The sequence below is a fragment of the Saccostrea cucullata genome, unplaced genomic scaffold, assembly GCF_032062105.1.
Source record: "Saccostrea cucullata isolate Sc308-1 unplaced genomic scaffold, CSIRO_AGI_Scuc_v1 ctg3048, whole genome shotgun sequence".
Classification (NCBI taxonomy): Eukaryota; Metazoa; Mollusca; class Bivalvia; order Ostreida; family Ostreidae; genus Saccostrea; species Saccostrea cuccullata.
This window is the reverse complement of record NW_026918377.1, coordinates 129,484-142,256: the sequence shown is the minus strand read 5'-3', so window position 1 is coordinate 142,256 and position 12,773 is coordinate 129,484. Positions and strand designations below refer to the sequence as shown.

Sequence of the window (12,773 nt, the reverse complement as noted above, 5' to 3'; positions counted from 1 at the left end):
TCACATTCATACTATTACTTCTTTTTATTCTTGATTTCTTTTTTCCTTTTATTTCAGTTGCATGCAAGAAAAGATTATTGCCAAGCCATGCCTTTGAGAAATGTTCTCATTTTTGGACACATTTTCATGGCACCTTATTTCATCACCGTGGAACTTTCATCTTTTTTTCCAGCTACTGCGCGAAATGCCACACGAAATGAATCAATATTTTTCGCTCTATGATCAGTTTTTTTTTGGGCTGCATTTACATATTTTAACACTGTTCTATTTAATTGTTTCATTGTTAAGAAGATGGAAATAAATTGACATTTTCCTTCTTGTGTGCACTGATGATACTTTTTTTAAAATGCCAAATAGAAATTAAGTGATTTCAAGTGCTTAGAAATTGAATACTGAAAATGTTTAGAGGACTTTGATTGAAAAGTTTATGGATGAAAAAAAAATCTAATTATTCTTGTTTTAGCATACTTCAAACCAATATATGCAAAAAACAAAATTAAATCGACATAGAAAAGACGCATCCAGTTTATAAAATTCCTCGTCTTGCATTGGCTGGGTGTATCTATGTGGGGCGGGGGTGGGGTGGGGTGGGGATGGGGGTATATCTGTAAGTCTGGGGATAGCCTCTCCCCATTTCATAGTAACGTTAATTTCTTTCTTAATTTTATTTTCTTTTTTTTGGGGGGGGGGTCTGTAAAACACCTTTCTTTTCTATCAAATATAATTGAAATTGTTAAGTATTCCCCCCAACACACACACCCTTTCTCATCCTCCCTCACAAACACACATAGTTTATTTCTCTTTTACATATTTAGATAAGCAGGAATAAAACAAAGAACGAATTAATATGGATTCATTTTACGTCACATCAATGCGAGATAACTCGTGCACACTTATGGAAAGATAACTCCTGACCGCCGTCCAGGCGGTACCAAATAGCGTTAACCAATCAATCCGCAGTTGAGTCAAAGAGAAATTGTTATATATCAAGGATCGATTTATTTTCAAATATATATCAATTTCGACCATCATGTCTTCTACAACACATACCACACCTCAAAAATTTGTAAAGTACAGCTGTATGTCCTAAGGGACTAGATGAAAATAAAGATTCCACATAAATAGGTTTTTCATTTTTCTAGGAATTATATTTACTGTACCTCTTTTTTAGTGTCTGAATGAGCCCCCAGTCTGTCACTTCTCTTCATTTCTCATCCTAACATCCGTGTTTAATAAACATTATTTGTCAAACGATCCAGCTGTCCATGTATCAATAAATATATGTACGTTAATGACATAAATATTTTTTTTCCCGAGGCTACATGGATTTCCGGATTAATTTTTTCCATACCAGGATGACTTACGTTTTAGTACGTTGGTAAAAGGTTCGTCTGTGCGTTTTACATAAGGGACATTCTGACTCGCATTTAGCAACAAATAATGACCGTGACTGAAAAAATGAAAGTAGGCAAGGCCCAAGGGAAGCGTTTATAAAAACGTAAATATAAATACAGTCATTTAGGGTATTTCGGGTCACCCCGATTTTCGGGAGTCATCGGGGTTTTCTTGACACAGTTCGCGCAAAACGTAAAAGAAAAACAAAAAGCTATTGCAGTCACGTCCAGCAAGGTATGTTATATGCATTCACACAGTTACAAAGGAAAATATTGAAAATAGATGTCTTAATTAATACGTTGATTAATTGGCGTATGTTTCCCGATCAGAGAATTTTGCATGTCAAAAACGGAGACATCTTTTTTTCTTCGATGATGTGAAGTTTACGTCTGATAAAACAATACATGTTTATATATACTGCTGGAAAGGAAAATTTATACGCTTTCTAATGCAACTAAACAAATTCTGGTTGCAATAAAATCTATTGAGGTAGTGGTGTATTCCTAACCCCCTTCGGTTTAGTGTATTTCGGGTCACGTGTGTTTCTACAGCTTCGTGTTTTGGTACGTCACATGTCAATGTTTACATTGTGCTTTTTCAATATTATCATGATTATAGCTTTTCTTTATGTAGAAAATTTGTTATACTAAATCAAACATTATAAAAATAATCATTTTGTTAAAAAGAAAAATCCATTTTTTTTTTGTATCATTCTATGTGTGAAATAAAGTTGCTGCGACCTAGATTCGTGCTGTTATGTGGTAAAGTGTTGTGCAAAAATTATTAGATGCGTTAAGAATATTCTTTTTCTTATAAATCTGTATGACTGTATTTTTTTCTCTTACAGGAACCCAACAAGGAGATAATTTATATCAAAAACTGTGTAATTAAGGGCTATCATGAGTAAAAGTAAAGCCACTTATGACAAGTGATTTGGAACTTCAGGTCGACAGAGAATATTCAAATATTCATGATATAGATGCATGTGTAGTCTGGGTGCCAGAAAATGTTCCAGAGAACCTGGAGAATTCAGTGAGTGATGAAAGGAGAGGCCTGAGATTAAGTGACATAGCAGGTCTTCCTTGTGGTCATGTTCCGAGAGGTTTGGCGAGTGCCTTTAAGTATGTGATGGATGCTGGAGGTGTAATAACTGCAACCGTTACTGGTGAACCATTGCCAAGTTTTCCACCCTGGCCCCATGTGCTGGAAAAAGGAGGAGGTGTTGTTATACCCTGCCAATACAAAGTGTGTCCCAAAAACTTCCATGCAGCATTGACTGTTATAGAGCAGCATATTGAAAATATGCCTGAAAAGTCGGTCATTGATGTCTCCTTATCATAAAGTGTACATGCATCACATATGATTCTTTGTATCAAAGTTCATTTCATAGAATGTGAAGTTGTTTTTATATGTCCAAAGTAGGACCTTTGTTTTTTTTTTTTTTAATACAAAAGTTTACATACTAAGTTTGACATACTTTATATCATTTTAAGATGCACATAAATTTACCATAGAATTTGCAATAAGAGAGAGAGAGAGAGAGAGAGAGAGAGAGAGAGAGAGAGCATGGATTTGCCAAAGACTGCAATGAGAGAGAGAAAGGATGCACATAAATTTGCCAAATATTTTGCAGAGAGAGAGAGAGAGAGAGAGATGCACATTTCCACTAGAAAGAGAGGGGGCGTTTTATATTTTAGTATCAAGGTACTATATTATTATTATGTGTATTTTGTTTATTTTATAGATTTTTTATATGTTTATATTTTATATGAGTCCAAGTAGGACGAATTTACTTTTTTTTTTGTTACTGTATAAATTTTTTATAGCCTTTTACCATGTTTACATTAATTCCTAGTCATTTTCCCGTTATTTAAAACCAGGTGTTTCCATTGTTACTTTTTTTTCTTTGTTAAAAAGTCATTTTATTCAAATAAATAATGACATAAAATGTTTGTCTCTGAATGTTACGAGAGAATTTAACAATCTAAAGGTCATAATTTCATGGTATTCAAGCTACATCCGCCCCACATTACACACGGTCAATATAGTGTGTTGATATCAGCTTTCACCGTGAGCGATTTCCCCAACAAAAAAATCATTTCTGCTGAAATAACAATTGGATATTAGCAAAACTAACTAATTTTGGTCATAAAACAACATTAAATGTAATTTTTGTTTTGTTTTGCACACGTTTATAAAGTGACTCGAAATAACCGGAAGTGACCCGCAATTCCTTAAATTGGAGGTATAGATAAAGCTCCCACTGCGGTCGTTTTATCAAAGATAATCGCAATTTGGTTCGCAAGTCTTTTCAATCAAACAATAAACTTCTTAATAATGCCCAGGAACCATTAATAATCTTGTTTGTTTAATTAATTGCAGTAGAAATGTAAAAAGTGACCCGAAATACCCTAAATGACTGTAACAAATAATTGTGATTGTGAAGAAATGGCAGGCTTCTTCCAGCGAGACCTGGATGCTGACTACATGTACTTTGTAGATGATGACAGCGACATTGAAAGAGGCAGCAGGTCTAGTTTGTTTGACAATTTCGTCGTATGTTCATAAAGACACAAGTCCCTGTAGACTTCTTCACTTTTTTGGAAAAAAAAACTGAGGTTAAAAGGACTAAGTAACATAATGTGTTGAAGTTTTTGAGTTTAGTTTAACTACATCAGGGACATTGTATATATTTTGTTTGGAAAAGACACAGTATTTTTACAGAAATACTACTACGATTTGTTTGGAACTGTAATACAATACCCCAAATTGGGAAGTTAGGTAACTCGCACAAAATAAGTTGTCAAACAGACCTGCAAATTTGAGATGTGAGTATACTCTAATTTTCTTTCTCATAATTTAACAGTTTTACCCCTTTTCGCAATTTTAGCAGCTGATGCTGAGTTGACTATAAAAATTTCACCATTTAAGGAAACCATTTTTAAAAATTTTTCTACAGTTCAGACGATGAACTTGATTTCACCATCCACTGTGCTAATCAGAAGAGAGTGCGAGTCCGGCACAGCTCAGTATCCAGTAAAGGCTCATCAGCTGAGTCTGATTTTGAGAAAGAGATGAATGAGGAATTAGATCGGAGAGTAACAGCACTGGAGGAGGCTCGGAAATCAGGACAGACAATATCAGGTATTCAGCAACACCCAGTGAGTTAAAATTACTAATCAGGACAAAAAACAGGTTATTTTGCAAAAAAAACTCTAAACAGTGAAAATTTATTATCGACAGATGAGGAAAAAATCAGAATTGTAACAACAAAACACAATTGAAAATTATTTAACTTGAAATAAAGTATTACAAATATTAAGTGAAATTTAAACTAGAGCAGGAAATGTCCAAAATTTTAACCAGCAACATCCCAGATCGCATTCTTGTTTTTCAAACTTTAATAAGAACCAGAATAGGGAGAAAAGTTTAAAAAATGAAAAAAAATAAGTTAAAATCTGTTTGTTTCTGATTTCTTTAGTATTTCTATTATTTAGGAAGTAAAAGTGGAGAGACTTCAAAACCAGGAACCTCTAGTGAACGGAGTAAACAGGACAACGGGTTTAATGATGACGTATATTTCGACTCAGATGAAGAGGACATGATTAAAGGGGGTAATCTTGAAATTCTTTAATTGAATTGTAAACATTATGGGAGGGAAGGCAGGCATGCTCATGCACATTTCAATCAAAGACAGAATAGGTCGCGAAACTTGTGAATACTTCTCACACATAAATAAGAGTTGTTTTACAGTGTTAGAGGGTCAGAATTTGATGGATGAATAATTTATAAGAATCATATCTTATATCCCAACTTGAACAAAAATTTTCTGATTTTTATAACTTAAACATGCAAAATTAATTTTATCTTCTTATGCCACAGGGGACAAAAAGAAAAGAGAGAAATTTGAGAAGTTGACAAACGATGACCTTTTATACGACCCTGACCAGGACGATGATGACCAGCGCTGGGTGGACAATCACCGGCGGTCACTCATGGCCAGGGACAGGAAAGCCCCCAGAAAACTGCCCACTAGTGACGCGGTGCTGGACTGTCCGGCCTGTTTGACCACGCTGTGTCTGGACTGTCAGAAGTAAGTGTAGTAATACGGAGAAAATTAACAGATTTAATTGGTTCTATTGATGGCTGTCATATGGGTTTGATCACTGGTGGCTTGATAGCTCAGTCGATAGAGCACCTGACTAGAGATTCAGGTGGCCTGGGTTTTGATCCTTGTCAAGTCTGCCTCAATTTCTTATCTGTACTGCTACAAATTCATGAGATCCATACTGTAATAATTCATACATTTATATCACCATCATAAAAATAATATATTGCAAATAAGTTGATCAATTTTCTTACGCTTAAAAGTGTAGAACTCTGGGACAGAAAATTTGGACAAATGTAACATAGAGCTACATATCCAGCCATTGTAATAACCAACAATTTACGACACCATATTTTCATCTAATGGGTAAATGGATCTGTAGCTCACTATGTCTGTTTGAATTTTCTTTCCCAGAGAGAGACACAGTTCCATTATGTGGGGTAAATTGTTTTGTGATAAATAATGTGTTGAGAACTTCTTTTTGAGGTGATTTGCAATATTGTAAAAATGAAGAGAAATCATATAGCTTAACTTGTGTTTGATTTTAGAAGTAAACCAAAGATTGTAACAGCTTACATTTTTTAAAAAAAAAATTATTTTATTAAAAAAGGAGACTTACATTGATTCAACATGTATTGTGCCTAAAATAATATCCTCTTCTCTTGTAAAGATGTTTTTTTTTTTTGACAGACATGAAAAGTATCACAACCAGTACAGAGCCATGTTTGTGATGAACTGTCATGTGGACTTTAGTGAATTACTTAAACAACCGCCACAGAAAAGCAAGAAAAGGAAAAGACAGCAGGGCTCACAAGGTAGTCAGCAGCAGGAGGTGGAGAGTTCCACAGAGGAGGAAGAAAAGCTCCATCCTGTGAGGTGTACAGAGTGTAACACAGTGGTGGGCGTGTTTGATACAGACGAGGTCTATCACTTCTTTAATGTCCTTGCTGGTCACTGATATTCTGTGGTACAGGAAACAAGAGGTCACTTGTTTGAATTTCATCCAATGGCCATTTCAGAACATTCTGAAAAATATTCCATTCAGAGAGTTTGGCTTATGATAAGATATATCTCTGAACGTGTGGTCACTTTGTCAAATGTATCAGTCGGGAATGTTTTAAGATGTTACTTCCCTTTGATAATATGTTTGAGATTTTCAAAACTCTATTCTTATGGGGATTATTTCAGTAATTCAACAGAATTATTTCCCTAAATTACTGGTTGATAATTCACAGCTTTGAAGAGTTCAAAGCTTTAGATGACTGAGGCTGAAACGCTTGGACTAGGATTAGTAGCCAATTTACTAAATCAAGTTTTCAATTGTATAAAATATGTACACATGCATATGTGTATAAGAGACCTCATTCTGATTTTCAAGTTCTGATTATTCTTTATTACATACAAATGTTTGTGAAGAAATTCACCAATTTTAGAAAAATAAAAATTGTTAAAACAGGGTTTTTTTATTTCAATAAAAAAAAAAATGAAGGGAAAATACTGTCTTCACCATGTCTGCATGTCTGTCCATATCTTGCTTCTTCTCAGTATTTCCCTCTGTTAGTCAACTAGGTTTTGCAGTAAAATAGTATTTGGTGTGGGTCCAAATATCTTTGAAGGAGAGATATTCTTTCCCAGGTCAAATCAATGTCAAATGACGAACTAGAAGGTCTGCATTTGTCTTAAAAGTCACAAGCGACAATATGCACCATTCCTAAAAGGAGATAGAAAGTATAATTTATTTTCAAATAACTTAAGTGTAATAGGTATAATACTCTGTAAATACTAATGATTTAGTATTTATTTTATTCGGGTGCTTGGTAGGAATTAAAATACATGTATTACATTTGTAACATTGACCTTTATATTTTACGGATTCCATGAGCATGATTGCTGAATGTTATGAAAACAAAATGTTATATAAAAAACATCAAAGACAATTTTGTCAAAAGAAGAGACATTTTTTTCAAAACCTTTGAGCACTAAATGGGTCATATATGTTCAATTTAGCCCAATTATAAAATAATCAATGACCATTTTGCCTGTTTAAAAGGTGTCTTCGCTATTAAAGGTGCTTGGACATGGGTTTGAAGTTGACATTGATTTCTGTATAATTTCATGACTTGCATGCTGCTAAAGCATTTCATACTAAAATATAATAACTTTTTTTGAAAACTTTATATTTCTGGACTTGTTTGATTGACAAATCCTTGCACTTTCTCAAATTTTAATTTTATTCCAACCACTTAAAAGTGGCATATTTGTTGTGTATCAATGAAAAATATTACCTCATTAGTCCAGAAAACTCATAGTAGAAATGTGAGAAAGCAAAACCCTCTCACAGTATAGTTAATATGTGCTCAGTGGTGCAGAGTTTAGCAATTGAAAACACTCGGTGAATTGTACACATTAAAAAAAACAGAATTCATGCTCTGTTTACAAAAACAGTTTACGTTTCACGGGTGTATTCAATTTGTTAAAGCCTGTATACAATACTGAGCACAGGCTGTGAATGTGTTTTGCTTTTGAACATTTTTACTCTGGATTATAGATGTAAATTTTTCATTTAGTTAATACACAACAAAATTGTTTCTTTTCTTAAACATTTAAAGATAAATTAAAATTTGTAAAATTGCAAGGATGTGTTATTCAAACGCGTCCCGGAATTCGGTTTCAATAATTTTCATATAAAATAAGTTTAAAAAAAAAATAAGTTGCGATTTTCCACAGGAAGGTTTAAAAATGTAAAGCTTAAATCTGTATCTACTAAACTGTGAAATGCATGCTTTTTGGCTGCGATAGTGCAGAAAATGCTCTGCCTTTCAAAACCTCTTGCATTCATCAGGTGATACTCTTTTGTACTTTTTGAGTTTTTCCCCCAGGAAACAAATTTGCATTTTATTATTTAGTAGGAGGCCATAATTATAAATGAAGTGTATTATTTTTTCACTTTTGTTTCTTGGATACTTCTTGAATCAAACCAAATAAAAACATTTTGGGTTAAATAAAACGGAGTTGGATCTTACTGAAAATCGTCCGTATTGTGTTATTAAAAAGTAATGTGTGAAAGGCACTCTTGTGAAAATGTTCGGTTGCAAAACGGGTCTGAGAAAATTTTGTTTCTAATATGAATAAAGGCAGTTATTCATTCAAAATTTTGGAATTTTATTCTGCCTTAACAGTCATTTATGGGTCGTGCACAAGAAAGAGACATAGAAATTGTGATAGATTTGATAGCAAAGGTGGAAGATGACAACACGAACAAAGACACCATGGGATAACTCGAATGAAAATGGAGAACATTTTACAGATTTCTGCACTTTAGATAATCTAGTTATAGTAGGTACCATCTTTCCTCACGAGGAGATACAAAAGACAACCTGGATTTCTTCAGACGGGAAGACAGAAAATCAAATAGATCATATCACCATCATGCGTAAGTGGAGAGGAAGTGTGCTAGATATCGGGACAAGACGAGGAGCAGATGCAGCCTCAGATCACCAACTTTTTACAGCTACACTGAGGATGAAACTCAGAACATTCAAAGACAAATCTAAAACACCGCTATACAAGTTCAACATCCAGTTTCTTAAAAGCTAAGAGAATTAAGAGAGAGGGGTTCAACATTGAAATAAACAACAAATTTGAGGCACTAGAGTGTCTGGCAGAGAAAACCGAAGAGGATCTCTGGGTAATCCTCCATGACACTTGAAAAAGTACAGGCAGTGAAATTCTAGGAAAGAAAACGAGGGAGCACAAAGAGTGGATGACAGCAAGATCATTGGGGGAAAGTGGAAGAATGGAAAGAAGAGTTGAAGCCAAAAATCAACTGGTGTCAGAAATCATACTCAACAAACGGTTAATCTGAGAACATAATATAGAGAAACGTTAACAACAACGACGCAACGACAACAACGACGACAACGACAGACGACGGACAAATTTTGATCAGAAAAGCTCACTTGGTGAGCTAAAAAGCTCTTTGAAATAATCAGAACACTGTTTAGAAGAAATGTATAAACCAACAACCTAATGGGGGATAAACAAGGAAAAATTATCACTAGCGATGTAGGACGAAGTGCTAAATGGGTAGAGCACTTAAAGGAAGTTCTAAATCGCCCACCACTACCCAGTCTTGCAACCAATGAAAGAAGGACTAAAAATCAATGCAGGATAAAATAAAATAAAATAAAATAAAATAGTAATCACTATGGGTATAAAGACACTAATAAATGGTCTGGATAGTATTCCTCCTGATACATTCAAAGCTACTCCAACAAAGTAAGCAAATATTTTACAACACCTTTTGCAAAAGATAAGGGAAAAGGAAAAAGTACCAGATGCATGGAAAACAGGATACCTGATTAAGCTACCTAGGAAGGGGACATGTCTCAGTGTGGAAATTGGCGACACATCATATTTTTATCTATTGTCGTGAGGGATATGGAGATAACGAACAGTATTCAATATCAAAGTCCATAAAACAATACCAAATAGGAGCAAAGCAAACACGGACCTCTAAAACATCAGAGTGGGATCAGGTGCCATGGAGGAGCGAACATCCCTCGCTGACTGGCCACACCCGCCGTGTGCTCCCTGACACGATCGGGAAACAACGGAAAAATCTGTCTTCAATGCAGTGCACAAACAATAGACCGACAAGCAGCACGAAAAACGTCAGTCAGCACCTGACTCAATGATAAATTGCACTTGCCGACAAGGTCAGTGTATCGACCAAAGAACTTGCGAAATGATGACTTTAATCGAGACTGCTGATATTCTTGTTTCATCAACTTGTTTGTCAATAATAATATTAATATTAAGTGGATCATACACTAGGGAAAGTGGTTCACACAAAATTATTACCTTGTTTTTGAAATTGTTCATGCGTAGAGCATGCCCCCGCGTATCGAATCAACCGAGATGTACAAAGGCCGCATGCAGGTGATGAAGGTACGCTGCTGCATAAGCAAGTGAAGCCGACGATAAAAAAAGTTAAAGTCATCAAGTTTATCATTGAGCTTGGTTGTTAGAATACCATCAACGTCTTTTCAAGTAAAATATCCAAGTATGAAACAGATGTGTCCGACTCTGTGGTATCTGTCAGTTATGTAGTAGTGTAAGATACATGGCATCCTACTAGCTTAGGCTAGTGGATTAACGCTAATTTAGCTCAATTGGTAGAGCACTGGACCGGCAAGCTAGAGGCCCTGCATGGGTTCAATTTCAAGCAGAGGCACAAAATTGTGTCTTACAGTTAGACCCTAACAAGACTTATGTTGGAAAAAATGAGAGTAGCATTGGACTAAGATCAGAGCAAGCAGGGTTCCTCAAGGGCTGATCATACCCAGTTTACTCTGCAACACTACGTATGTTCATTAGACAGTCAATTGAATTACAGTCTTCCCTTACCCAATCTTCGTGGACTTTGAGAATGCCTTTGACAGTGTGGATAGGTCAATCGTCTGGAAATTAATGAGGCATTAGAGAATTCCGTTAAAGTTCATAAGTGTCATCCGGAATCTGTATGATGACGCCACCTGTCATATCATCCATAATAGAAAGCTGACATATCCTTTTAATGTGGAAACAGGAGTAAGACAGAGTTCAACTCTCAAAAACCATATTTCTGGATCATACAGGAACAGCTAGAGGACCTGGATTTTGCAGATACCATTGTCCTGCTCTCACACAAGCTACAAGATGCTCAAGAGAAACCATCAAGATTGGCATCAGAAACCCCAAAAGACTGGTCTTAAAATTAATTCTAAGAGAACATAGGAGATGAGAATAAACGACAAACAAGAGATATAAATCTAGTAAAATGGGGAGAACATCAAAGAAACTGACAGATTTACTTATGTTGGGAGTATTGTCAAAGAGGACAGTTGCGCAGATGACGATGTCAAAGGCCGAATTAAGAAGGCACGACATGCTTTCAATACACTCAGACAAATCTGGAATTCTAAAGCACTATCCATCAACAGCAAAATAAGGATTTATAGCACAAATGTTAAAGCAGTAACTGTTCCAAGACCTGGAAGGTAACTAAAACAATGAACAACAAACTAAAGACCTTCATTAATGAATATCTCTGCCATATACTCCCGAGTACTTAACATCAGATGGCCTGACACCATATCAAACAACGGTCTATGGGAGAACACCAAACAAAAATGGGGTTGGATAGGCCACACGTTTTGCAATCCTGGATTATAATCTACAAGGAAAGCGAAGCGTTGAATCTTCTTAAGCATGATAATCTGGAATATCTGATGGTCATTTTTACAACCGAAAATCTAGCAAAAAACTTTCAGCATTATAAAGATTGGAGGTAATTATTTTATCATAATATCTTATTGACAAGAACCGAAAATGATTAGTAAGGCCAAGCCAATTTTTTTTTATCAAAAAAGTCCATGCATTGTTGTTTTTTGTTTTCTCAAATGAATAAATTCAACCCTGATTTCTAGTGAAAGATTATGTGCATTCAACGTATTGATAAAGGATTAGTTTACAGTTTTCATCCATCCAGCTTGTTTGTAGCATCATGTTCTACAGATGACAAGACAAATAAATGGTTAAAAGCGGTTGAAAGGAAATCGTATAACGAAGAGATAGTGGATAATTGAGCAAACATTTCCATATTTGATGGAAAAAGCATAGAAGTTTCGTAAAAATGACTGACTCCTCAACATTATCAGCAGATTACATTCTTAAGGTCCATTGATACTCTGATAAGAGAGATAACTCTTAATGACATAAATGTCTATTATTCCTTTAAGGATTTGCCAAGTTGAAGTGTCTTTTATGTCCAATTTGCCTATGCTATAGCTGTTTGTATTTTACTTATAAAATACATTTTTTTTTTGGAAAATCATTACTGAGTATATTTCAAGCAGCATTTCATTTAAGTGAGCAGAGGGTTTATGAACCTTAAACTGTTATTACTGTTTTAAAATTGTGGCAATTTGGTTTCATGAATTTAATTTCAAATGGAAAACAAATATGAAATACTGGTCCAGGACATAATTCTTTATTATTTGCAAAAATGTTCTGTCAGATCCAGAAAGAAAGTCAAAGTAATACGATCTTTAAGTAAAATCTCGATTCTCTGCTGTCTTTAATGCTTTGTGCAAGGTGCAAGATCCAACTCCTTATAATCGGGACATTAAAGTACAGAATACATTAAAATGTTTGCATTTTTTTTAAATCCCGGTTTTAAATCAGGTAGAATGAAGTTTTAGACAGGTGTATCTGGGTAGTCATGTGA

General features: G+C 34.9%; 1 protein-coding gene across 1 annotated transcript; it reads left to right on the top strand.

The window, feature by feature from the left end:
* The first annotated feature begins 3,799 nt into the window (after positions 1 to 3,799).
* On the top strand, positions 3,800 to 6,958 carry LOC134264157 (E2F-associated phosphoprotein-like). Its single transcript, XM_062746459.1, has 5 exons — positions 3,800 to 3,926; positions 4,355 to 4,539; positions 4,893 to 5,009; positions 5,278 to 5,488; positions 6,194 to 6,958. The coding sequence occupies exons 1-5, from the start codon at positions 3,811 to 3,813 to the stop codon at positions 6,459 to 6,461; spliced, it is 897 nt and encodes a 298-aa protein (XP_062602443.1). The 5' UTR covers positions 3,800 to 3,810; the 3' UTR covers positions 6,462 to 6,958.
* The last annotated feature ends 5,815 nt before the right edge of the window (positions 6,959 to 12,773 follow it).